The sequence below is a fragment of the Benincasa hispida genome, chromosome 11 (genome assembly GCF_027475165.1).
Source record: "Benincasa hispida cultivar pf3 chromosome 11, pf3_genome.v1.1, whole genome shotgun sequence".
Lineage (NCBI taxonomy): Eukaryota > Viridiplantae > Streptophyta > Magnoliopsida > Cucurbitales > Cucurbitaceae > Benincasa > Benincasa hispida.
The window spans coordinates 19139022-19166043 of record NC_143488.1 but is presented as its reverse complement, the minus strand read 5'-3'; the positions used below and the strand labels follow the sequence as shown (position 1 = coordinate 19166043).

The 27022-nt window shown below is 32.7% G+C and overlaps 2 protein-coding genes across 2 annotated transcripts in view; one reads left to right on the top strand and one right to left on the bottom strand.

The window, feature by feature from the left end:
- LOC120090527 (polyubiquitin-like) overlaps nucleotides 1-9527 on the top strand; it is a 55209-nt gene extending 45682 nt beyond the window's left edge. Inside the window, exon 4 of the mRNA XM_090306733.1 lies at nucleotides 9291-9527. Coding sequence (XP_090162859.1) covers nucleotides 9291-9527 — 237 coding nt within the window. The remainder of the gene's footprint in view (nucleotides 1-9290) is intronic.
- A 1441-nt stretch (nucleotides 9528-10968) lies between these two features.
- On the bottom strand, nucleotides 10969-12633 carry LOC150032464 (2S seed storage albumin protein-like). The gene is made up of 2 exons (XM_090306623.1): nucleotides 12406-12633; nucleotides 10969-11529 (listed from the first exon to the last, which is right to left on the bottom strand). The coding sequence occupies exons 1-2, from the start codon at nucleotides 12631-12633 to the stop codon at nucleotides 11221-11223; spliced, it is 537 nt and encodes a 178-aa protein (XP_090162749.1). The 3' UTR covers nucleotides 10969-11220.
- Nucleotides 12634-27022: the final 14389 nt, after the last annotated feature.

The following is a 27022-nucleotide window of genomic DNA, read 5'->3' as shown; positions in this document are numbered from 1 at the left end:
CCAAATAACCACCATGGTAGGTGACAAGCAATTAACAAAGGAAAAAAAAAAGGGCTACAGCTGATGTCATCAGTAACCAGAACCCATGAATGCACAGCCGACGAGATTTGCACCGCAAGTAACGAAACCCACTGAGAGCACATCTGGTAATCAAAATGGGTTTTACCCTGACTGTACGTCACCGTCTATGTGAACATTATGCACACGAGAGTTTCGGCCAAATTTTTTTCTTCAAATAATCTTTAATTCTTTAATGAAAACCAAAATTGAATCATAATACCAATGAAAATGAAAGTAAACTAACAATTCAACATGAAATTCATAATTTGATACCACTTGATAGCCTAATTACTTTATATCTATATTGAATAGATAATTCCTAAGATCATTCATCCCAAATTAGCAAGAATAAATAGCATACCGAATTATATTGAGATTGACGATAGCTGCAAGATAACGATGGTTTTGATATGACTATAGTCTTTCTCAACCAAAACTCGGAATGCCTTTAATGGGATCTCTCTATATAAGATTCAAGAAAGGCTGAATGCTTGTTGTTTTGGTAAATTGAGGATCATAGTCTCTTTTTATACTAGTAAACGCTATCCGAACGCTTAGTAATATCTAAATGCTTGCTTAATATTCTCTAAACACTCGCTTAGTATTCTCTCAATGATCAGGAAATGAACGAAATTGAGGAAGACCCTATCATTGTAAAGTATTAGTAGAGACATGCATTCACCAAACGGTCTGAAGACTTTTTAAAAACTGGGGGTAATTTGGAATTTTGCATGCGCAAAAGATCAGTGGTAAAAAAAATTTTAAGAATAGGTCATTGGTAGAAAAGTTTTTGGGTCTCGGGTCATTTTGTCAAATTTTCCGACCTCTTGCCCATGCGAAATTCCAAATTACCCCCAGTTTTTAAAAAATATTCAGACGTTTGGTGAACGTGCGTCTCTATGAGTACTTTACAACGATAGGGTCTCACTCTATTTCGTTCATTTCCTGATCGTTGAGAGAATACTAAGCGAGCGTTTAGAGAATATTAAGCATGCATTTAGATATTACTAAGCGATCGGATAGAGATTACTAAGCGATCGTATATAGAATACTAAGCGATCGGATAGAGATTACTAAGCGATCGTATATAGAATACTAATCGATCATTTAGACATCTGTTATGCGATCGTTTAGCTAACTGTTACGTGATCGTTTAGATATCTATTATGTGATTGGTTGTCTAACTATTACGCGATTGTTTAGGTTTTGTTATACAATCATTTAGATATCTGTTATGCGATCGTTTAGTTTTTGTTATACGATCGTTTAGGTTTTGTTATGCAATCATTTAGATTTTGTTATGTGATCATTTGGCTAACTGTTACACGATCGTTTAGATATATGTTTATGTGATCGTTTAGTTTTTTTTTTTTTACACAATTGTTTAGATATCTGTTATGCGATCGTTTAGATATCTGTTATGCCATCATTTAGTTTTTGTTATACGATCATTTAGGTTTTGTTATATGATCGTTTAGTTTTTGTTATGTGATCGTTTAGCTTTTGTTATGCAATCGTTTAGTTTTGGTTATGTGATTGTTTAGATAAATTTGTGTTAAATTTATAGAATACAATTGGTGTTGTACATTTAACTAAGAAAATAAATAACTTAGCGATCGTTTAGATAAATTTTTGCTAAAATTACATATTGTAAAGTATAATTGGTGCTAAAATTACATATTGTACAGTATAAATTTGTACAAAATAATTGGTGTTGTACAGAAAAAACGAAGCGAAAATTACATATTGTTTAGTCTAGATGGGCCAGTGCCAAGTGTTATCAATGTTTGTCTGCACGTTTTCCAGTCATGTCCTCTCTGAGCACATCGTGTACACCTGTGTATTTATCTTGCCTCCTCTCCAATTGAAGGTATCCTAATGGTTTAATGTCGACCTACACTTGCTACCTTTTGTGGTGGTAGAATTGGTTCAAAATCTCCAACATATGGTCTTCAAACCCATTGATTGTGTCTGACTAGGAAGATTGGTTTGACGTAAGCAACAAGCACACACTCAACTGTAAACTATTTTGCACATAATGTTTGAACATTAATGTTTCTCAGGGTCACTGCAATTATTGTATGAGAGCACGGGATCTCAAGGCAATTAAACTCCATACACGTACATGTCCATGAACGAAGATCAACCAATTCCCCCAAATATCCATCGTCCATATTAATTATATGCATATCCACCAGGAAAACACGATATGCTTTAGACATCAATTCTGATTCCTTAAGAATACATATTGCGTAATCAGTTATAATGTGTGTGCATGCCATTGCATGTGTACGTTGGATATAGAACCAACCTTGTAGCCACTCATGGATATGCTCTAATAGCTTTGTGTGGTAGCTCTAAGCATCTTTCAATACTCCATTGAGGCATTCTACTATATTTGTCATCATCTTGTCATACTTACAATGGACTTGATAATCCCTTGCCCACCGTTGTAATCCATCCTCCTCAAGATAGACCATCACACCAAGATATTGATGGAGCTTAGCCCAATACATCTAAAAGTCAGACATTCTATAAGCTTTCGCCGCTAGGTAGAAGTGTGAGATTATGTCTTTATTCTTGAATTTATCAACCAAATTGTTCTGAATATGGTATATACATAGGGCATGAAATGCATCAGGGAATATATTTGCAACAGCCTTTGCAATTAAGATGTGACGATCTGATATAATCACTAAATTAGGAACGTCTCCTATCGAAGCCTTTAAATGAGTCATGAACCAAGTCCATGATGCATCATTCTCACCATCTACAATACTGAAGGTGATTGGTTATATGTCATTATTGCCATTGATACATGTTGTTATTAGCAACATACCTTTGTATTTCTCATGCAAATAGGTCCCATCAACAATGATTACTGGGCGAATGCAGTTTAGAAAACCCCTGATACACGAACCAAGTGCCATGAAGACATACTTAAAGTATTGTCCGTCCTCTACTACAACCTCAAATATTGTACCTAGATTTACAAGCTTAAATGCCTCGCCATATTTCCTAACAATAGCATATGATCCTTCTAGCGACCCTCGTGCATACACTAATCCGTACTATCTAGCACGATAGGCCCGTCCGTAACTTATGTCCACTCCATAATCCCGTCGGACGTCCTCAATTATCCCTTGGGTGGTAGGTTTGACCAACTTGTTCGTATTTGAACTTGATTAAATGTTCAATAACCTAACTTTTTTCTTGTCGATGATTACCAGTTCTCATTTCAAGAGAACATGTATGCTGGTGGGATATTTTGTCACTTTGGAGGAATCACTTTCTTTCATTTTTTTTTTTTTTTTTGCACAGACCCTTCACTTGCATTCCTCCACCGAACACTGGATAGTTAACAAGCTCTTTGTTGACTTTTTTACACGGTAGTCAAAGTTTTTTCTTGTTGAAAGCATCAAAAATTTAACTGACAAGTCATATTTCAAAAAGAAAATTTGACCGACCTTTATTTCCTCATCATTCAGACAGCCATGAGGTATTATAATGAGGTCATCATATGATGGGCCCTCTGATGGTTTGGGTATATCAACAAATGGTTCGGTTGGAACGGTGGAATGCATTAGAACCGAAGGTATCACAACTAGTGGAACAGGAGCAGGTGGGGTTGGAAAATGGATGTTAGGTGTTGGAGAAGTTTGTAGTCCTGAAGATTTTCCACATCCATGTTTAGAATCAAATTATGAAGTACATCTGGGTACACTGTTCTGACCAAACCAAACTTCACTTCGGTCATCCCCCATGTTACATGGCTCAATATGAACATCAAGTGAAGACATGGTATAAATTGGATTAGGTCGATTGGTTAGATTGCAATGCTGGTACATATTGTCCACGTGTACACTATGACTTTCACAAGGTGTAACTGATAAAAATAACGACATCCGGGATACATCACTGCCTTCTAAAAATTAGCTAAGATCTTCATTGTCGACTATGTCAATTGGGGGAGCCAGGATCAATAGATTGTAGCAATATTTTATGTGTATATCAAACATATCCATATCAATATTCAATCGTTGGTGCATCATACTCACTAATTCACTGGCTGTTATATCATTTTTAACTTTCAGACCTTTCATATGACCACCAACATAATTTCTTCCGGACTTATCCCAGTCCCCGTCAAATTGTACAAAGATGCGAAGTAGTGGCATTGATCTACAATGGGATAAACAAATCATTGATAAGTGAATGATCGTTTATACATTACTATGAGATCATGTATAAATTACCATGCGATCATGTATAAATTACTATACGATCGTTTATAATTTACTATACGATCGTGTAGTAAACGATTGCATAGTAATGTATAAACGATTACATAGTAATGTATAAACAATCACATGGTAATGTATAAACGATCTTATTGTAATTTAATGCTAAACAACACTTATATTGTATTGAACGATTGTGCATAAATTACTACACGATCGTTTATAATTTACTATATGATCATGTAGTAAACGATCACATAGAAATGTATAAACGATCACATAATAATGTATAAACGATCGCATAGTAATGTATAAACAATCATATTGTAATTTAATGCTAAATGACACTTATATTGTAATGAACGATTGTGTATATATTATTACATGATCGTTTATAATTTACTTTATGATCGTTTATAATTTATGAGCAATCGTGCAGTAATTTATACACGATCGCATAGTAATATATAAACGATCGCATAGTAATGGATAAATGATCATACTGTAATTTAATACTAAACGACACTTATTATGAAAACGATCTGGGATAAGAAATCGTACATTGAATGAAAGGCTGAAGAAATCGTTAAAGGAAGAAGAAATGTGGACTGAATCTGACGATGAAAGCGATCAACGAAGATGTTGAGCTAAAACTCTGGGAGAAAGCTATGAGAGAACAATGAGAGAATTTCGTGGGGAGTTCGATGACAGAAAGTGAACAATGAGAGTGACATTTCATTCTCTTCAATGCTTTTGGAAGAATATTAGTTGGGAATAAATGTTTTGGTGGAATGTTGGTGGTGTATTGAATGCACATTGAATGAAGAGCTGAAGAAATCGTTGAAGGAAGAAGAAATGTGGTGCGGTCTGAAGGCTTTTTAAAAATTGGGGGTAATTTTGGAATTTCGCATGGACAAAATATCAGTGATAGAAAAGTTTTTAGGAAGAGATCATTGGTAGAAAAGTTTTTGGGTTTGGGTCATTTTGTGAAATTTTCCCATTCAGTCCATATTCAATTACGAATCTAGGACCTTAATTAATTAGATCACATAGGTCCAATTTAATAAGATAACCCAATGTAATAAATTATTAATCCACATATATAGCCCATACTTTAATTACACATATTATTATTTAAATATATCTAACATATTGGTCTTACCAAAATACTAACAAATAAACATACCATCCTTCTTGATCAATTCAATCTCAGATTTGAGACTAAGAACGCGTTAGAAGAAGAGGAGGAGCAAGACTTATGAAAAGACCCACACTTCAGTTGCAGAGGTGATAAAGATGATCTTGGCCATTTTCTCCTCAGCGAGAGAGGAATATATCGACGACATTACTATACCGTTGAGTTGTTGCCAAATAGAGATAGATATTCCAGATTGGGCTAATGATGGTAAACCAAGGAGGGGCAACGAATGGTTCTGTTTATGAAACCATCTAGGCCGTGAGTACCCACAACATAGAGACGTTGATTTTGCCATAAAAGATAGTTGGGACTATTTAACTTGACTGAAAGAGAAAGGGCAATATTACGAATAACTTGATGAATCAATCAATGAGGTTTGTAGTTTTTAAATCAATGATGGAATGGGCAGATTGGAGGTTTGGGGTTCGATAGGTTGAGGGATTCAGGTTCCAAATTTGAGGTTGATCGAATATTAATGCTTACCGTTGGTGTGATTAGTGATCAGATAGAAGAAGATGGGAGGTTGAGAACACATCCGATTGAGTGATGGGAGGCAGAATAGGTTGCTTGATGGGAAGATATGAAAGTTGTGTTGCCTGGCTAAAAGACACCACAGGACCGGACCCAAGGATGAAGAAGGTGGAATTTGCTCCATGAAAAATGGGATTTAAGCTTATCTCATACACCATACTGAACATATCATATATAATCGAATTACCTCTTGTCAATTTGAACATTTCAAATCAACACCAAGAACTGATCCTCAATTTGAATTCATTAAGCTATCAAAGGAACCTTATAGACCTGTAGCTCAAAGCTCCCACGGTATGTGAATAACTGACTAAACTCTTTAGTCACGGGATCCACCATCTATTAACTACCAGGCACTCTTAACCAATCAATAGTGCGACAATAAGTACAGCTCGGCCAATAACCGTTATGCCCCTATAGTTACATCTAACTCTTTAAGTACCTCTAAATCCTCTAATGAACATAAGTCATAGTCCTACTGTGATTGAGTCCTCTCTTCCAAAGAGAAGTTGTGACCACTATGTTTAAGTCCCGAAATCAGCTCTTAAGGGAGCAATCTATCTACTTACCCTTGCTTCGGGGAATGAGTGAATTCCATCTTGTGTATTAAGTTCCCAACTCCCAGATCAGACAAGTCCTCAAATAGGTAGGCATGTTGAGTTGGCAATCTGGCCACTCTCACCCATACTAATAAAAGAACCACCCTCAATGGCAAGAGTTCACAAAATACTCAGGATTGAAGTCGTGTCACCTATGGTTATTTAGGTGAGATGTAAGTCTCCAGTATCAACGGCGTTATATATAGAGTCTAGTCATCTCGTGGTTCGGTCTTATACAAACTCTTTGTATAGGACACCCCCGCTCGCATGTCTTCACATGAATGGTCAGAATCTACCATCTGTAGCAGTTTACAATACTTGTAAACCTCTACAAAGCGGGTCGTATCAGTAGTGTCACAAGGATCAGGTATCCCACCTTAATCCTTATACTACAGACCTATCTAGATTATCACTTATGGCATGATCTACTTTTATATCACATATACATGCTTAAGTTTACATAAGATAACCATGGAGCTTTGTTTATTGGATATGAGTAAATGCCAGAATGAAATAACAATTATTTTATTCATAAAACAATGTGTATAATTACAAACAACGGGACTCCGGGAGAATTAGGATACCAATCCCAATAGGTCCAGAACTCGATCCTCGATTCTCGGTCTAGAATTCGACCCTCAATCCCTAATCTTGAACTCGACCCTCGAATCCCTAATTTCTAATCCCCAATCTGATTCAGAACCCCATTCCCTAAGGTTGCCCAATCTCGTCTGTCACTCAACCATATCCATCTACCCCATCAAAGCTGTGGTTTCATAAATACTCTTGATTCATTTCACTCCATCAGTTCGGTTCAACCAGTCTGGTTTAGTCATTCTGGTCTGGTTCGATCATCATAGACCGGCTCAGTTCTCTCAATTTGGTTCAGTTCAATCAGCCAAATTAATTTAATTTAGTCACTAAGTTTGGTTCAGTTTGGTTCTTATTTGATTCTTTTTCAGTTTCGATCAATTTTTTTTATTTTCTAGAGTCTCTATTTCCTTTTATCTTTTATTTTCTAATCTTTACGCAGATCTCTATTTTCGGCTCTGAAATTTGTGGATTTTGTTTTAGATCTTTATGAAGGTCTCTTTTTCCAACCTAGAAGTTCGTAAGTTCCTGTTTTCAACCTAGTTCTCTATGTTCTAGTTCTTCATGGGTTTCGCTTCACAGACCTATCGTGTTTTGATTCAGAATTACTTCTTTAATTTCTATCATCCAGTTGCTTCAATTTATCCACTCACAAACTCAAGTTATTTCTATCACGTTGAGTGGGAGGGTGTTGAGATATTTAGGCCTTAATTTATGTATCATGCATATATGTAGGCAATAATTAGGCTTCTTCCTTTCTATATATAATTGCATGTGTTCCTAAAATAGTAATATAAAAACGGAACAAATAAAGAGATTTTGAAAACGTTTTTCAAATTTTTGAAACAAGAACAATGATAGATTATCGAATAAGTCTATTTCTTAAAAGGAAGAAATGATAATAGAAAATAAGATACAAGTACGTTAACAAACATACTCTAATTTACTTTAAGTTACGATTAATTTTTTTAAAAGATGGAAAAATACTTTTTTAGTCTCTAGTCTTGGGGCTAGTTTCAAACTAGTTTAAATTTCAAAATGTTACACTTTTAATCCTTAAGTTACATAATGTTATAATTTTACCTTTACATTTGAGTTTTTTTTTTTTTTTCAATTTAGTTCATGGGTCTTAAGATTTACTCTTTAACCCCACTTTTTCACTAATCACTTTTCGTCTTTAATGGTAATTTATATTTAATTAATTTATAAGAATTAAAAGAATTATAATTAATCAAAATTTCTCTATTTTTCATTACTATTAAAAGTAGAATTAAAATTTTACTTTATAATTATTTAAAATCAATTAATAGATATAAATGTTAAAGATAGAATTAAAATTTTACTTTATAATTATTTAAAATCAATTAATAGATATAAATGTTAAAGATTAAAAGTGAGTATCTAGTGAAAAATCAAAGTTAAAAGTGTTAATATTGAAACAAAACACATATAGTAAAAGTAAAATTGTAATATATTGAAACTTAGAGAATAATTTGAAATAAAATTCAACAGGTAATGAACAAATTTGTAATATTTTAAACCTTATCAGTTAAATAGAAACTAATTCCAAAACATAAAGAAAAAATATTAAAAAAGAAGTAATTGATGACAATAATTTTAAGATCTAGAACCATTGCAAACCAAAAGACAATAATTTTCCTTGATTAATTAATCAATAGACTCTAGTCTTAATTAACACCAAACAATTTATTTTTCCAAAGAGTTGAAAAGAGGAATCAAAGTGCATGCATGTACAAATTCGTTTGAAACATTTGGTCATTTTAAAAGAAAGACTCATCGTTATCTTCATAAAAAAACATTAATGCAAATACTCAACTAGCTAGGAAGCAACCATATATCATAATGTTTACCATCCATAAATATATGTTCTCATATCATTATTTTTCAAGGCAAACAACCAATCAATCAAAGCTACTTCATTTAAATCAAAGTTTGGTATCATCACTATATTTGAAGGTAAACCCATTTAAGTTTTGATGATGATTTAAATTAAAGAAGATAATTGTGAATTGTTGGAGTTTTGCTTGTGTTTTTTAATGGATAATGCAGATGCTGATCTTTGTGAATATGTTAGATGGAAAGAGTAGAATTTCTATAGACGTTGGATCAATGGATACGATTGCGGCTGTAAAGGCTACAATCAAATCCCATAAGATCATGCCTATTGAGTCTCAGAAGCTGATTTATGCTGGAAAGACCCTCGAAGATCATCAAACTTTAGCACATTATAACATCCTCGATGATTCTATTTTGTATTTGGTTTTTCGTCTTCATGGTGGTTTTTAACTTTTAACATACATATTTAAACCAACACCACAGTTATATTATATGATATCACTATAATGTAATTTGCATTGGGCTCTTTTATATTATTTTCTTTACTTTTCTCTCTCTCAATTATTAATCTCATATTTTTCGAGTTTGTGAAAGTTTTTAGTATTACATTGATCATCTTAGTCTGTTCGTTCATATTAGAAATGTGTCTTCAACTCCATGAAACATGTTGATGGTAAAAATAAATTAGATAGGGAATAGGTATACGACCAAGAGATGTATTTTTTTTATACTAAAAATAAGTGAACTTGTCTTTATATTATATTTGTGCTGATAATCTCATGTATTTTTTTTTCAATTTTAAACTAGAAATTAAGAATGTATGATTTTAATTCTTTGCTTATATAGGATTTAGATTCTTTAATCAAAAATACATTTTAAATTAAATTATTGAACAATACATCATATTTTTTCTAAGAAATAAAATGAAAATTGAGAGTGACATTTAGTTTGATTTTCTGATTTTGAAGCTAAAAAGAATCATATTGAATTGGTAAGTTTTTTGAAAAAGGGACCAAATCAATGTTCAAATAAAATTAATAGTTTGGTTTTTTGGGTTTTGTTTTGAAACTTGTTTGTTTGGATTCTTGTTGCTAGTTGAATAATGCATAGATATATATCTTTATGGATCTCTATCTCATTATAAGTAAAAAGAGAAAATATATTTTAAAAAAGAAAGAAAAATTTGTTAGTTAAAGCAAAGCTTTCTTCGTTTTCTTTAAAAAGTTAAAAAGTTTTTAACTTTTTAAACTTCAAATTTAGTTTCTAAATTTTATAGATTAGAGTTCTATTTAAACATAAAACAAAAATTTATATCTCATAGATTAATTAATTTTAAATATTTGTAAAATTTTTAAATATTTATTGAAAACAACAATAAAAATTAAGTGAGACCTATTATTGAATTTGAAAATTTTGAGACTAAATAAACATAAAAAATTTTAAAATATATTTGAAACAAAAATAAAAGTTACTGATCTATTAAATAGAAAAATTCAAATTTAGAATTTTATTAAACATTTTTTCAAAGAAAAAATAAATTAAACATAAACTTCAAACTAGTAATTTAAGCTTCAATTTTTAGAATGATTGTTTTCAAATATATAAAAATAAACCGTTTTTATTTACCAGTATAACAAAATGTTAATGGATAATTGATAGATATTGATAGCTTGACACTTTGCTATACTTAAAAATATTTCTAACCGTTTTTTCATTTAAAACAATTATCCTATTTAAAAGGATAAAAAAATAAAATATTGTATATGTATCAATGGGAAATTACTTCACATTAAATTAAATTAATAAAATGATGAATGGTAAAACAAAATTAGATGAAGTAAAGTAAATAATCAAAGTTCAAAGTTAATTATTCCAAGTAGAAAGATTAAGATTTATTTTTGATTCAACACGCAAACAAAACAAAAACCCAAAATAAGAAAATTAAACCAAAAAAATAAAAAGGTAAAAGGAAAAAAAAAAATAAAAGAAACTAAGTGATGTTTGTTTTAAACATTATTACAGATCTCCCACAAAGTCGGGGAGCCGTCATATTTTATTGATTATTACTTCATTTTTAGATGGTTCAACCTCAATGGGCTCTCTCTCTTTTTTCTCTCATTCTACCATTCTATTTTGTTGTAATCTACCATGGAGTGGTGGTCGATCGGAGGTCACAGCGGCGTCGGCTGATCCGGCAGACCGACGGCAAGTTAGTGGCTCTTTCCAGCATTTGGCCCATGTCGATCCCCTGCAGCCGCCCTTGCTGCCTGCGGCGCTGCACGATCCGTCGAAGCCCCTCGCACCGGCACGCGTCGTCCATCCCTCTCAGTTGCTGGCAACATTCCTCGAGATGCTCCACTGCATCTTCCTCTTCCTCCGCTGCTAATAGCTGCCGGTAGCGGCGGGGCCGTGTCAACAACTGCTCGCAGTGTCGGAGCCGTTCACCCCGAACCTGCCTCATTTTTAATGACATGGTAGGTGTTATCTTTGATTGTCATAAAACATTAGTGTGAATAATATGCTTTTAGATTTTATTTTGGTTCTCCCTATTTGAATTCTTTGTTAAATTTTAAAATAATATTTTTAAGAATTATCGAGATTTTTAATTTTCGAGATTTGAAACTATGAATGTTTATTTGTACTATGAAATTTGGAATTTTCTATTTGTTCATTTAGGTTTAGAAAAAATCCACACAAAGGTTCACAAATTCTTACCTATACATCTATAATTTTCAAAACTCAGTTTGATAATATATTTTTTTTTATTTTTAGTTTTTAGAATTAAACTTATAATTAAACACTCATTCTATTTTAAAATTTTTGTTTTGTTATTTAATTTTTACTGATATTTCTATAAACCAAACCAATTTTTGAAAACTATAAGAAATAATATTCAAAAATTTTTATTTTTTAAAAATTTGGTTAAAAATTAAACGCTTTCACTAAAGATTTATGAAAATCGGGGTAAAAAATTTGTAAAAATTGAGAGAAAATAAACTTAATTTTAAAAAATAAATTAAAATTAAAAAAAAAACACTAAATAATTATCCTGTGGATCTTGAATAACAGTGAGATGTAATTTTATGCAAGATTTTCAGAATGAACAAAATAATTAATTTCTGAAAAGATGGGAATTACAATAGTTATCTGTTTAAAAGAAAAATGGACCATGAAACAAAAGTGAAAGAAGATTGAAACCCATAAACTAAAACACGTACAAAACATAGGTCCATGGGTTCATGCATGTGCATTCTACTCCTCTTCAACAACACAATAAAAAAATTCAAAACCATTTAAAACAGAGCCCGAAAGTGGGTAGTGAGAGAACCTGTTGACGGCACCTCTGCAACCAGGGGCGTTGGTTCTCATCGTCGAAGTGGTGGTCAGAGGCGGCGGTAGCGACGACGAAGAGGAAAAGGGAGAGGAGGAGGATGGACATAACTGGATTTGTAGTCATTATATTATATGGGTTTGAGTATAATGTTAAGAAGGAGGGTGGGGGAGAAACGTTGTGGTTGAAAGGGTGAGTATTTGAAGGAGTGAGAGAGCAATGCATGGATGAGACGTGGAAGTTTGAAGCTTGAATTTGGTGGCTTTTAATGGCTATGGAGGTTTCCATGTTGCTTCCACGTTAACTAGCTCCTTTGCCATTTGTTTTTCTTTCGTCTTCTTCATCTCCTTCCAAACTCAGTTCTGGATTCCAAACGTGTTCAAATACTTCTTATTTCTCTTCTACAAACAAAGAAATAATTCCGTTATTATATGTATTTCGTGTTTGAAGTTTATGGTTTTGTTTTATGTCCTTCAATTTTATTAACTTGTATTCAACCTTTTTTTTTAAAGAAAAAATAATAATTAAGAACGATGTATTAAATATAAAATTGAAAGGTTGGCATACATGAAAGTCGACCTATTTCAATAATCTTTTATCGGAGGTTATAAAAAATGTTCAAAAAATATAGATATTTATGGGAGGTAACGGAAAAACTTTTAAAAAATATATATAACTTTTTACATTAAAAATCATTTAAGAAGACATATATTTATCAAAGGTGTTGAAAAAATATATGAAAAGTATCTACTTTTTATTAAGAGAAATTCTTATAAATAGAAAAATTCAAAACATATCTACATTTTATAGCAAAAAGTTCCAAAAGTGTTTTGTACTTTTGGAACATTTTGCTATAAAGTGTAAAGATTATTAAACATCATTAAAAAAGGATAAACATTTATCAAAGGATATTAAATATCTTTGAAAAAATATATTATCTTTTATTTGATTCATGGACTTATGAGATTGAGAGAGAGATTATTTGACACACAATGTTACGACAATCCTAGGGAAATTTAATAAAGCACAAATAAAAATACTAAAAGACAAAACACTCAGGTTTGACAACCCAATTCGGTGCAAATGTCACCTACATTGTCTGGGGTAGTGTACCTAAGAAACATAATTTTATTAATATAAAATCAAACAATTACAACGTTATACTTATTTGTAAATAAATTGCTATTACAGTGACACACGAATGCCTAACTTAGTGAATAACTTAGACTTCCCTTAAGTGTGAGATTCCCTCTCAACAAGAACTTCTATCTTTCCATCATCAAATGAATACCACTTCACTTGGAATACTTAGGTTCCCCATAAGTATGAAAATCCCTTCTCAAGAGGTAGTAGAATGTTTCAATATGATATAGAGACCACCTCAAGATCAACATGAGTAGAAGTTTCACAATCATGAAAAATACCACTTTGAACAAACTCACAAAATGACTCAAGATCTTCAAAGGTGTAACCCTAAATCTCCTCAAAGTGACCTTATATATCCTTGGCATGGAAAGATAAACGACCAAAGACCAACCAGCCGAACTATGAGAAGGAAAGAATCCTTGCATAATAGACACACAAATTTTCCAAACAAGGAAAATATATTCATATAGGAGTCGCAATAGTAGAAATATCTTGTACGATAAACCAAGCAACAAAAAGACAAACATCTCATGGGACAACAACCACAATAATCTTAAAAAATATAAATAACACCAAATCTCTAACATATCTAACACTTTTTACAAATTTGAGATTTATTAATCACAACTTCAAATATAGGGGATAAACTAACTTAATTGTTACAGTCGTCCACTAAACAATATAAAAGTATTTGTCTAATAGTACCACTTGTTACATACAGTCGTTCACTTAACAATGCCTCTCTCTCGATTTTATTCGCGTCTTCCTGTTTTTTAATTTTTCCCTACTCGCCCTATTACCTCTATTGTTGTTTATTGTCCGTTGTCCCCATTTGATTCACTCATTCTTCTATAGGTGATTTCCCTAAAAATTAGAGTTTCATCAGATGTTTGGATGAGTAGCTATAGAGTTAAGTGCATCTGAGTGAGAGATGCAAGCATACCAAAATTTGTAATCATAGTTCAAATGCTATCACCACACTAGCAATTGACTCCTTGAAACTTTTGAAGGATGAAGCCAAATTATGCCTTAAAATGTTCTATAGGGAAGGTGTCACACCCTGAAATTCTATTCCGTGACATAAGACATGGTGGTGTTGGCTCTCTAACACCCCTAGACCATGACATGGTGCATGATCCAAGTGAGCCACTCTATGACGAACGCTTTGTGCCATGGTGAGGGATAGAATCGTGGGACGAGTGTCTTAGGAGACTTCCCATGAGAAAGAGTACTATAACTAAAAGATACAATAATAAATGACATTTTTAGGGCTAATAATTAAGTATATAGCAATATTTTTTAAGAATAGCAAATATAAAAAAATCTATTAATGATAAACTTTATCGTTGATAAACTCTTATCAATGATAGACTCTACTACTAATAAATTCTTACCATCAATATAGTTTATCACTGATAGAATCCAAGAGTTGAATATAAATTGTGCTATATTTACTAATACTTTAGGTCTGATGACTATATTTACAACTGTCCAATTATTTTAGTAACTACTACAATTACAAACTATTCCTAAATGCAATTAAAAGTAGAAATAAATGCCTTAATTTTATTTAAAATTAGAATTTATTAATTATTGAATAACCATAACTCATTTTAAAATATTATTTACACAACCTTATAAATTTAAAGCCTCAATTTATAATCTACCAAAGATAAATATAATAGGAAGAAAAGTTAATAAAATGAGTTTGTATTAAAACACACCACTTTATATTCTCAACTGATTATGTTATATTATATTCTTCGATTAAATGGTCGGACGTTCAATTTTCCACTCATTATTTTTTTTAAAACAAAAGAATTTTATCATATAAACTCTAAAACTTAGATCCAAACTTATAATTTCTTTATCTATACTATCTAAAATGGGTTAATGAGAAGAAACTTTTGATTTTCTCGTCTTTTTAATGGATAATTATATAAATATCTTAGATAATTTCATATTAAATCATTAAATAAAGTTTTTTTCCTTTACTTTTTGGCATTCACGTTAAATGATAATAGATTTTTCTTCAAAAAAAAATCCATTTTATATAAAAAAAAAACCTACCATTCACGTTAAATGAATATCATTTTCAGACAAACTCATTTTATCACTAAAAAAATAATAATAATAATTCACGTTAAAAGAAATTTCAGAAAAGAAAATTTCATTTTATCTAAAAAAATATCTATATACTTCTATACTATCTAAAGGGGGGTTTATGGTAAAAAAAAATAAAAAAATAATAATAATAAATAAAAAATAAAAATAAAAACTTTTGATTAAATACCTTTTTAGTAGATGATTATTATGATATATTAGGTAATGTAATTAATACGGATTAAACAAGTTATTTAAATTGTTTATTGATTTCAAAGTAACATGAGCATTGTATTTTTTTAATCAATTTTTGTAACTACCCTCAATTTTTATAGCGTCATCACGTGATCAATATAATTTGATTGAATATAAAATCAAATTAGATTTGAAATCTAAATATAATTTGGTTCAAAATAAAATAGGATTCGAAATTTAAATTTTGTCTATAAATAGCTAAATTAAACCTCCAATTTTTTATAGGTATTTCATCTCCATTTTCTTTTCTTTTCTTTGTTTGTTAATCTCCTCTCATCTTTTTCTCTTCTTTCATTTTTCTTGAAGAAATTTAACCAAAAGAGTGTTATCACAAAATTTTAGAAAAAATGGTTTAATTTAGTGTTTAAAATTAGGGAGTAATCAAATTATCCATTGTTTTTTTTAAGAAAAAGGAAAGGATTATGACAACTTTTTTAAAATATAATTATATACTTGCTTCCACTAAGGATTCAAATCCTTCACAAACCACAAGGAGTCTAATATACAATCTCTCTAAGCTAAATTAGTCTATAGAAAGCAATAAAAATGGGAGGTTTTGGTTGTTTGGTTTGATAGGAAAACTAAATGTGGGAAATTAAAAATGCAAAAAGTAAGATAGATTGAGAAAAAGAGAGAATGAACACGAGATTACCTTCGTCAATTTAGAGACAGTTAGGCTATTTATGAATATGTTCATCGATTAATCATGCAAACATTCATGGATTAACTATTTCTCAAGTCTAATTGAATGTATGGAAAGTTCGACAAACTCTCTACGGAAAATCAACGTATCATCGATTACTAAATGAACTAACCGTTGCCACACAAGCCTATTCACTTAGTTAATCACATTAAGTTCTTGGATTGATTAGAATATTAAGTTAAATTGGCTAATGCATTTCCAATCTTCAGGTTTGTTATCTTTTAGGTGATCCTAGAAGTCTAGCAATCAAGCCATAATTCCAACTAAAACCTATTACTATACAAATTAAGTGGGTTTAATTCTCCTACACTTGACAGCTAGCCCACTCAAGTTGGTGGTTAAGCTATGATCACCCCTTAAACCAACGCATAGTTCACCATCCTCTTACCTTTGCATGGCACATCCAGATGCACACCCTCAAGGCCAACGCACATACTCAACGCGTTTTGCGCCTATTTCCTGCCTAAGGTCATAGCCTGGCTTTCCTTGCTTGTAGTTCTATCCTAGCTAATGCATAACCAAAGCCATGCGTCTAGGGCCTTTCTTGTTTTGCTGCACACATCCTTGCCTAACTAACCTCACATGAGGCTTGGCCAACACATAGCTCACACCCATTGCATGGCACACTTTCGGCCAACACTTAGTCATCTTCTCTATGCTTCACACCCAACATGCGCTCGTCTAACCTCCATGAGTATGGCTACCACCTACCCATCAATGCATCAAGGCCATCAATGCTAAACTTCCACACTTACTCAAATTTCCCTTATCAAGTGCATTAACATCTTGCTATCCGAGAGCTTCATCTACCATACTTAGAGCATTTCTCCTTCCTTAACCAACCTCAAGCTTTTCCCTACAAACATAACATTAAGTTATACTTAATCTTAATAACATACTTAAGTAGGGAAAATAGGGTTCGAGGTTTACAATTTACCTGTCCCTTAAAAAATTTTGTCCTCTAAATTTACTTCAAGTCCATCAACTGAATAGTTGAGGGTATTTACTCCTCATTTTCTCTTTAGTTTCCCAAGTGGCTTCCTCAACTCCATGATTCCTCCATAATACCTTTACTAAAGGTATTGTCTTGTTTCTCAGCACCTACTCTTTCCTGTCAAGGATCTCCACTGGTTCTTCTTCATAAGCAAGATTTTCCTTCAACTGTATTGGTTGCTCTGGTAACACATAAGCAGGATCTGGCATATACTTCTTCAATATGGATATATGGAAGACATCATGTATACGAGATAGTTATGGAGGTAAATCCAATCTATACACCACTGGGCCAACTCGCTCCACTATCTCATAAGGTCCAATATACCTTGGACTCAATTTTCCTTTATTGCCAAACCTTAGTACTCCTTTCCAAGGAGACAAATTAACGAATACCCGATCACCCATTTAAAACTCCAATTCTCTTCTCCTCTTGTCAATATAACTCTTTTGCCTATCTCCGGTCATCTTTAGATTTTCCTTGATCAAATTAATGTTGGGAATGTTCTAAAACTGGCAGTTCTTAATCATGGAAATGATGGAGTAAACTAACATGCAACGGAGAAAATCAGAATCAATAAGCACTCTAATTACATTGAATTTAAGTTTAAAACATGTTTTAAAAAAACTATTTCATAAAAGGGTTTGTTGAACACAATACCTTTGATGAATCTTCTTAAAAAACAGCTGAGCGCCACAAAAAGATGCTACAATCTTCAAGTAGACCCCCACAAAGATCTTCTCTACTATTCTCTTGCAAGGATTCTGTGATGGAAATACTAAATTGAGTTGGTTTTGATAGAACTAAAGAGGGTTTGTTGAGGGTTTCAAATTCTGCAGAATTTTTGTAGAATTCTGAATGCATGGCTAATCATTCAGCCTAACACTTCAATTTATAAAGCTTTCAACATGCAATCTCAAAGCTTGCATGAAAGCGAGCTCCTTCTTCATGAATTTCATGGAGAATGAGTGGAATTGGATGAATAAGATGCTTGCACCTTTAATGGAGATTTCCAACTTTTGGAAATTTCCCTTTTGTTTTTCAAAATGTATATTCAAAATTGATTTCTAAAATCAATTTAATAAATAAACCAGTTTATTTGTTTATTAATTTTAGATAAAACTAATTGATTAAATCTTTTAACTAATTTTGTTAATTTAATGTCTAATATTAAATAATAAAAACACCCAATTTCACTGTGATGAATTTAATTTCTTATAATTAATATTTAAATAAAAATTTAAACAGTAATTGATTCTCCAATTTTATTTAATTTTGATAAAATTAAACAATTCAATTGTATCAAATACAATTAATAAAAACCATAATTGAATTTGAACATTTCAAATTCTAAACCCTAATTTCAAATCTCATCAAGATTACTCTATTTACTAATCCAAATTACGAGCTAGTAGAGAGACCTTATGGACTTACAAATCATGAACTTCAAGAATTTGAAATTAATTGGTTAAACTCTTTAAACCAAATTAATCATTATTTGTTAATTACCAAGACATTTCACTATAGCTCGATAGTTGCACTCTCCTCACTGTAAATATATTTTTGTCCATTTTAATCATAATCGATAAGTCAATCTTTCACAGGTTGTTTGTATTTACAGCTGGGTAAAAAATTACCATTTTACCCCTGTAAATACATCTTCCTCCTTAAGCTCCCATTGTTCCTCCATTGAACAATTGATTTATAGTCCAACTTATAAACCATAACTCTCTCTTTCATGAGAGGGCGGGGCCCCCTTGTTCAAGACTAGGCATCGACGCTTAAGAGAACAGCCTATCTGCTAACCCTAAGTCGGGTAGAAGTAAATTCTATATTGCAAAGCTATGTCCCCAGCTATGTATCCGGTCTTATCCCCAAAATGGGAGGCTTATTGAGCAGTGTTATTGGACTACTCTCACCTATGCAGATCAAAGGGTAATACCGGATAAACAAGAGTTCATAGTTAGCTCAGAATTAAGATCGAGTTACCCTAGGTCATTGAGTTTGAAATAGTCAGTTTTAACAGTAAACGGTGGTTATAAAGAAAAGTGACTATTTCGAGGTCCGTTCTTATGCAAACTCATTGCACAGGATGCCCTCACTCATATGTCTTCACATAAATGATTTTTTGATCACATCATTTGTATCAGTATACAAAATGGACCGCATCCGATAGTGTCACCAAGATGAGGTACCCAATCTCATCTATATACTTATAGACCATTTTCGGCTACATACTAAAACTTGATCCTCTTTTATGTTGTAACATAAAGTTAAACTATTCATGTTATAACCATGGATTTGTTTATTGGATTTTCATAAAAGAATGCAATATCAATAATAATTTATTGAATAAAATACTCAATAATATTTTTATTGATAAATAGAATATGTTAACATTCACGAAGTGCGAGTTTAGGACATTCCCAACAGGAAACGTATTCTATTTATCAATAAAAGATTATTGAAGCATTTATTCAATAAAAGTGCTATTGAAATTACATTATGTAATAAAAATCTAATAAATGTGACTATAGTATGAACACTGTAACTTTATGTAGAGACATAAAAAAGGATCAAGTTATTAGCCAAAAAGGTCTATAAGAATATGGATGAGTCTGGGTACCTCGTCTTAGGGACACTATGGATGCAGCCTACTTTGTATATTGATACAGAAAACATGATCCCAAAATTGTTGATGTGGAGACATGCAAGTAGAGGCATCATATGCATAAGAGTTTTGCATAAGACCGAACCATGAAATAGTCACTTTTTCTTTATAACAATCGTTTACTGTTATACTATTTCAATTCGATGACCTAGAGTAACTCGATCTTAATCCTGAACTAACTATGAACTCCTGTTTATTCGAGGTTATCCTTTGATCTGCATAGGTGAGAGTAGTTTAACAATACTACTCAACAAGCCTCCCATTTTGAGGATAAGACCATATTGATAGTTGGGGACATAGTCCTGCAAGATGAAATTTACTTCTACCCGTTTTAAGGTTAGCAAATAGGTTGTTCCCTAAGTACTGATTCTTGGTCTTGAAAAAAGGGACTCTGCCCTCTAATGGCCGAGAGTGACATGGTTTATTAGTTGGACTATAAACTAATTGTTCAATAAAGGATCAGTGGGAAGCTTAAGGAGCAAGATGTATTTACAGGGGTAAAACGGTAATTTTGACCTAGTTGTAAATACGAATGACCTGTGAAGGATCAACTTACTGATTATGGTTAGATCAAGTGGACAGAAATGTATCTACAGTAAGAAGAGTGTATCGAGCTATAGTGGTATGTCTTGGTGGTTAACAAATATTGATTGACTCGGGTTAAAGAGTTTAACCGATTAATCTAAAATCGTTGGAGTTCATTATCTGTAGGTTCATAAGGTCTCTCTACTAGCTCGTAAAACATTAAACCTTGATTAGAAAATTGAGTGAAATTGAAGTGTTCAAATTCGAAATTAGGGTTTGGAATTTGAAATGTTCAATTTTCTTGTTTGGATAATTATATTTGATATAATTAACGTTTAAATTTATCAAAATTAAATGTAATTTGAGGGTTTTTAAATATTTATATATTTATTACATGAATAGGAATTCATGTTTAAATTAGGTATTTTATTAATTTAATATTTGATATTAAACTATTATTTAATTAATTATTTAAATCAAATCAATTTTAATTTAGGAAATTTTCTAAGTTAATTTAATTAAGTTGGAAAAAGTAAAAAAATTGAAATTGAGTTGAGTGGAAAATTCCAACATTGAGTTTTTTTAGTGGATTTTTCCACATTTTGACACTTTGCTCACTCACTTAGTGCTAATTGAGGTGTCATTTAGCTGAATATATGAGTGTTTGCATGCTAAAACTTGTTAAATACTTCATTATTCAGAATTTTGAAGGCATGCAATCCAATTTTCTGAGATTTTCAAGCAGAAATTGTTTTTATTTTAAAAATCTCTCAAACCCTCTCAATCCCTCTAAAATCTAAGTTTCCACCACTCATTCCAAGGCTGAGAATAGTAGAGAAACTTCTCTTGGTGGTCTACTAGAGATTTGGAGATCAATTTTGTGGAGTTTAGGAAGGATCAAGAGAGATTCTACAAAGGTATACATACTTGAAACCCTTTTACTTGAAAAACTATTTTTAGGCATGCTTTGTACTCAAATTAAGTGTAGTTAGAGTGCTTAATGATTCTGTTAGTTTCGCATTTTGTATTAAATCTTGGATTGATTAGAACATTAAGCTAAATAGGCCAAATTAACCTAATGCATTTCCGATCTTTGGATTTTGTTATCTTTTAGGTGATCCTAGAAGTCTAGCAATCAAGCCATAATTCTGACTAAAACCTATTGCTACTCAAATTAAACATGCCTTTGATGCAATTACGAATAATAAAAACATACATATCATGGCGAACAAACATAAAAAATTAAGTTGTCAATTTAATCTACCTATGTGCTCGTTCTAGTCAAACAAAGATATGAAAACAATGAGAAACAGAAAAGTCAAGAAATAATGCATCAAAGTCTCATAAAATTCATAAAGAAAACCACATGAACCTCAAAATTGTCGTTCGAGCCTTCAACCGTTCATCGAATCCAAATCCAAATCCCAAAATACATAATTAAATTTTAAAATACAAAGCAATCTTGTGAGTTTTGGACAGATTGGCCAAAATCAAGCTTAGAGCTCTCCAAATCGACCTAACTCTCCTCCCTTTTTTAGCTAGAGTGGAAAAAGAATTATTTATACCAACAGTGCAGCATTGCAACACTCTTACCATAGCGTAGCCCTTAAGTGTAAGAGCTTGCATTGCAATGCTTCTTGAAATTGGTCAGACACCCGTGCGGATCAGTCATTTCCGTCAAACTTCGTAGCATAGCTACGCTACGCCCTCTTCAATATTAGCCACTGCCTTCCAGCGTAATGCATGGGCATAAGACTTGCATTGCAACACTTTGATGCATGGGCTAATTCTGCCTTCCGGCATAATGTTACACTCAATAGAGGGTTGCAATGCTCTATCTAGAGACATTTTGGTAATTTACTTTCTTTGAAGCGCGAATGCTCAATTTAGCTCCAAATTGCTCCAAATTTACCCTGGATGATTAGTAATGGTGGAATCTACCTCCTAGGCATCCTAAACCTATAAAAACACAAAATAAGCACATTAAGCATAGTAATGACCTTGGATTAAGCTAGGGAAAATTGCACTTTTATGGTGCTATTAGAGGTGAAAACCAAATTCAATTTGGGCATTTAGATCTTGGAAAAGAAAAATTAATGGTGGAGATTTTTCTTTTTCTAAAACAAGTTGTTAGACACAAACACAAAATGATATAATAATATATATATTCTGAAATAATTTTTTTAGGACCCAATAAAAAAACAAAAACCCATCATATGTCCAACTAGCCATTAGACACAAATATAAAATAATATAATAATATATTTTTTAAAAATAATTTTCTTTAAAACTCAACAAAAATTAAAAAGCCTACCATGTGTCACTCCTCCATTACTCCAAGTGGTACCATTCAATTGAGTCCATTTTTTATAATTTAGCCGCCACATCATCACCTTGGATATATTTCTGTTAAGTTTATTTCAGCTATATCTATTCTGTTTGAGCTCCGATTTAAGTAATTCAAAATGTGTTGGAATCATTTTTTCGAGTTGTATGTAATGGACACTTCAAGATACTCAACTTGTAAGTAAATTAAAGTTTGTTATCATCAAAATATTAATTAATTAACTAATTTAATTAATTTGAGATTAATGATAAAAAAGCCAACATTAAAATAGTTGCAATGGGATAATGTTAAGGGTTGCAAGCAAAAGAACCGAGGATCAGGGAGACATGCGCCGGTCAAGTGCATTTGTGCATCAAGAGTCTATATGGACAAACGTCATGGCTGGAAGAGCCAAGTGATTGGGAAGCAACTCGCAAGAATGGGTTGTAGTCTCATGAGAATGCTCTCTTTATGTGGAGCAAGTATGTCCCTTAAGTCATTCCACATGACTATGTGGGATGGCTTCACAATTGTTGAGGCCAGTGTACGTTGGAGATGACCAATAGTTTGGCAGATCAGAAAAAAAGAAGAAGCTACATCAAGAGCAAGAGAAGCATCTTCGCAACATCGCCACATGAGGTGGCTAAGTGAGTCGGCTAAAAGGTAGCGCCGACAAGAAGAGGGTTGTGTTTTCGCTTTCAAACTTTCAATTGTATGGGTAGGTGCCACGATAAGACAATTCTATGGTAGGCTTGCGAGCCTCACCTAGAGAGGTGCACCATTACATGTTGCTCAGAGAATATGTGTTGTGATCGTTGAGTAGGCCGAAGTCCTAGTAGGGTGAGATAAAACCCCATTGCAGAGGTAAAAGTTGTTGGATTTTATGTCCCAAAACTCGTAGTTTGTAAATTGATAAACATATGCTATTTTGTTTTTCGATAAAATTGTTTTTGAATTTGTAATCTTGAATCCAATAAACTAAGGTCCTGAGGCTATTTAATGTAGACTTAAACTTTATGTGATGACATAAAACATGGATCAAGTTCGAGTATATAGCCTAAAATGTTCTATAGTATAGGGATAAGGTTGGGCGCCTTGATCTGGGACACTATGGATGCGGCCCACTTTGTAGTTAGTATAAACGATGTGATCCTGAATCGTTCATATACAGATATGTGAGTGAGGGCATCCTATGCAATGAGTTTGTATAAGACTGGACCATGACTTAGTCATTTTTGCTTTATAACAACATTAACTTTATAAAACTGACTAATTCAAATTTGATGACCTAGGAAACTCGATCTCAATCCTGAGTTAACTATGAACTCTTGTTTATTCGAGATTATCCTTAGATCTGCATGGGTGAGAGCAGCTCAACAGCGTTGGCTCAATAAGCCTCCCATTTCAGGGGTAAAATTGGGTAAATAGTTAAGGACATAGGGTGTAAAACGGACATCACTCTTACCCATCTCTAGTGGTAGTAGATAGGTTGTTCCCTTAAGTGCTAACTTCGGAATAAGAACAAGAGGCCCTACCCTCTCACCAGGCTGAGAGGAACTGGATTTGCTGGTTGGACCATAAATCAATTGTTCTTTAGAGGTTCAGTGGGACTGAAGGAACAAGAAGTGTTCTCGGGGGTAAAACGATATTTTGACCCAGCCAAGACCACGAACAACCTATGAAAGATTGACTTACTGTTACGGTTATATCAGATGGATAGAAATATATCTACAGTGAAAGGAATGCAACTACGGGACTTTAATGGAATGACTCGTTAGTTAACAAACGTTGATTAATTAGGTTAAAGAGTTTTACCGATTAATCTCGGATTATTAGAGCCCATGATCTGTTGGTCCATTAGGTCCCCCTACTAGCTCATATGGATTAAACTTAGAATAGTATGTTAGATTCATTCGAATTATTCGAATTAGGAAAAGAGATTAAAACCGACAAATATATGTTATCCGCTATCGGTTTTTTTTATGGCACTCTATATTAAAATGTGATTTGAATTTCAAAAATATGAATGTGGATTCATGTTCGGAAGGTCAAAATTAGTTAAGAGGGTCAAAACTATAAAAAGTCAAAGGGTTGATTTTTTTGCTAAAAGTCAAAGTTTGACTTTGACCAAATAGAAAAAGACCATTTTGCCCTTGACTAATAGTTGGTGGAATTATCCAACATTTTTGTTGGATAATCCCACTAACTTAAGTGAACTATGCGTAAACATTATAGAATAACACATAGCCCACTTCGGTTTAGTGCTTTGTAAGGTGTTGATTTTTTGTGAGTTAATGCATGTAATTGTTTTATAAAAAGGAAGCTTTATAAAACAAATTTTTTTTCTTTTTTTTTTTTTCTCCTTTAAGCAAGCTGAATTTTTATAATTTTGGTTTCCAAAATTTTCACCAAAAATTCCCTTTTTCTCACATTAACTTTGAACCATCAATTTTTCCCCTTTTCATTCCTTCATTCACTGGGTCCCACAACCCGGTTCTGAGTCCAAAAAATAGCGGGTAAACTCTAGTGGTAGTCCGAAAGAGTTCGGGTCGAGATTCAGCGAGGAAAAGTGTTTTTCGGGAGCTACAAAAGTTGTATTATATCCCTTTAATTTACTGTTTTTTCCTATATTTGCATGTTATTTTCCTTTTAATTAAAAGCAATTAGAGTGTAGTTAGATCCTTATTCCGCTGCGTATGTCTCGTGTTCCATCATGTAGTATAAGAGCATGCTTTAATTACGCTCAATTACTTTTGATGGTTAGTTTTTTCTTTTCTTTCAAGTGTTGAATGAAATCTGGACTAAATTGGATTTTTTATGATTTTGGCATTGTTTTTCTTTAAATTTCTAGTGAAAATTTGTGATTGCTCACATGTTTATGAGCATTAATGTGTGAAAAAGGGTCTGTAAATTTGTTAAAGTCATTAGAGTTGAAATTAGATTGTAATTACTCGATTCCAGGAGAGAGGACAACATCAAAATTGAAGGAATTTTGCTTCCAGACCCGTTTTGGCCACCAGACCCGACGACACGACCCACTAGCCCAAGTTCTGACCCGATTCGAAGCAGCTTCGTGCGTCGACCCGATTCGTCACCCGCCTGCTCGTGCCTCCATGCGCCCGCGCTTTCCATTCGACCCGATTCGCCCGTGCTTCCGTTGACCGTGCCAGCGCGCGTTGACCAGCCGGTCCAGACGGTCTAGACCGGTCCGTTTGACCTGGTTGAGCCTGTTTGACCGATTCAACTTGGTTTTTGGGGTTTTTGAGCCAGTTCGAGTGGTTTTTGAGCGGTTCCAGATGTTCAAAGTGTATGAAGCCGGTTCTGGGAAGCTGGTTGCTGATTTCTGTAATAAATTAGTTATTTGTTTGTTTTTAATGCCAAAATCGGTCCATTTTAGTGTTATTTACCTATTATTCATATGATGTATAATGTTGTTTAATTATGTGTGCATATAGTATGTCATATAGTTTTAAAACCCCACCATAAGAAAAGCACGTGACATGCATTTGTTATATGTTATAAGTGTTATAAAATATATATTATGCATGCTTAGTTTTAGTATAAGTGTTATATTAAAGCATGTTTGATTGAAGGAAGCATGTTATAGATGAATGCTCTAGGGTTATCATTGTTATAATTTATTTTATAATTGTTATAAAATAACCTAGACTTCTAAAATCCATAATAAAGATAAGATGCATGCTCATTTAGGCTTTACCATCGAGCAATCCCATTTTTCATAGAAAATCGGTCAATATCTTGTAAAACTGAAGTTACAAGAAAAATCACCCGGGAAGATCTTGGCAAAAAGTCAAATAAGATGACAAGGTTATAGGTTTTTAAGTTGACGGTTCACGGAACACCTACTACCTGGAGATCGAGCTGACGTCT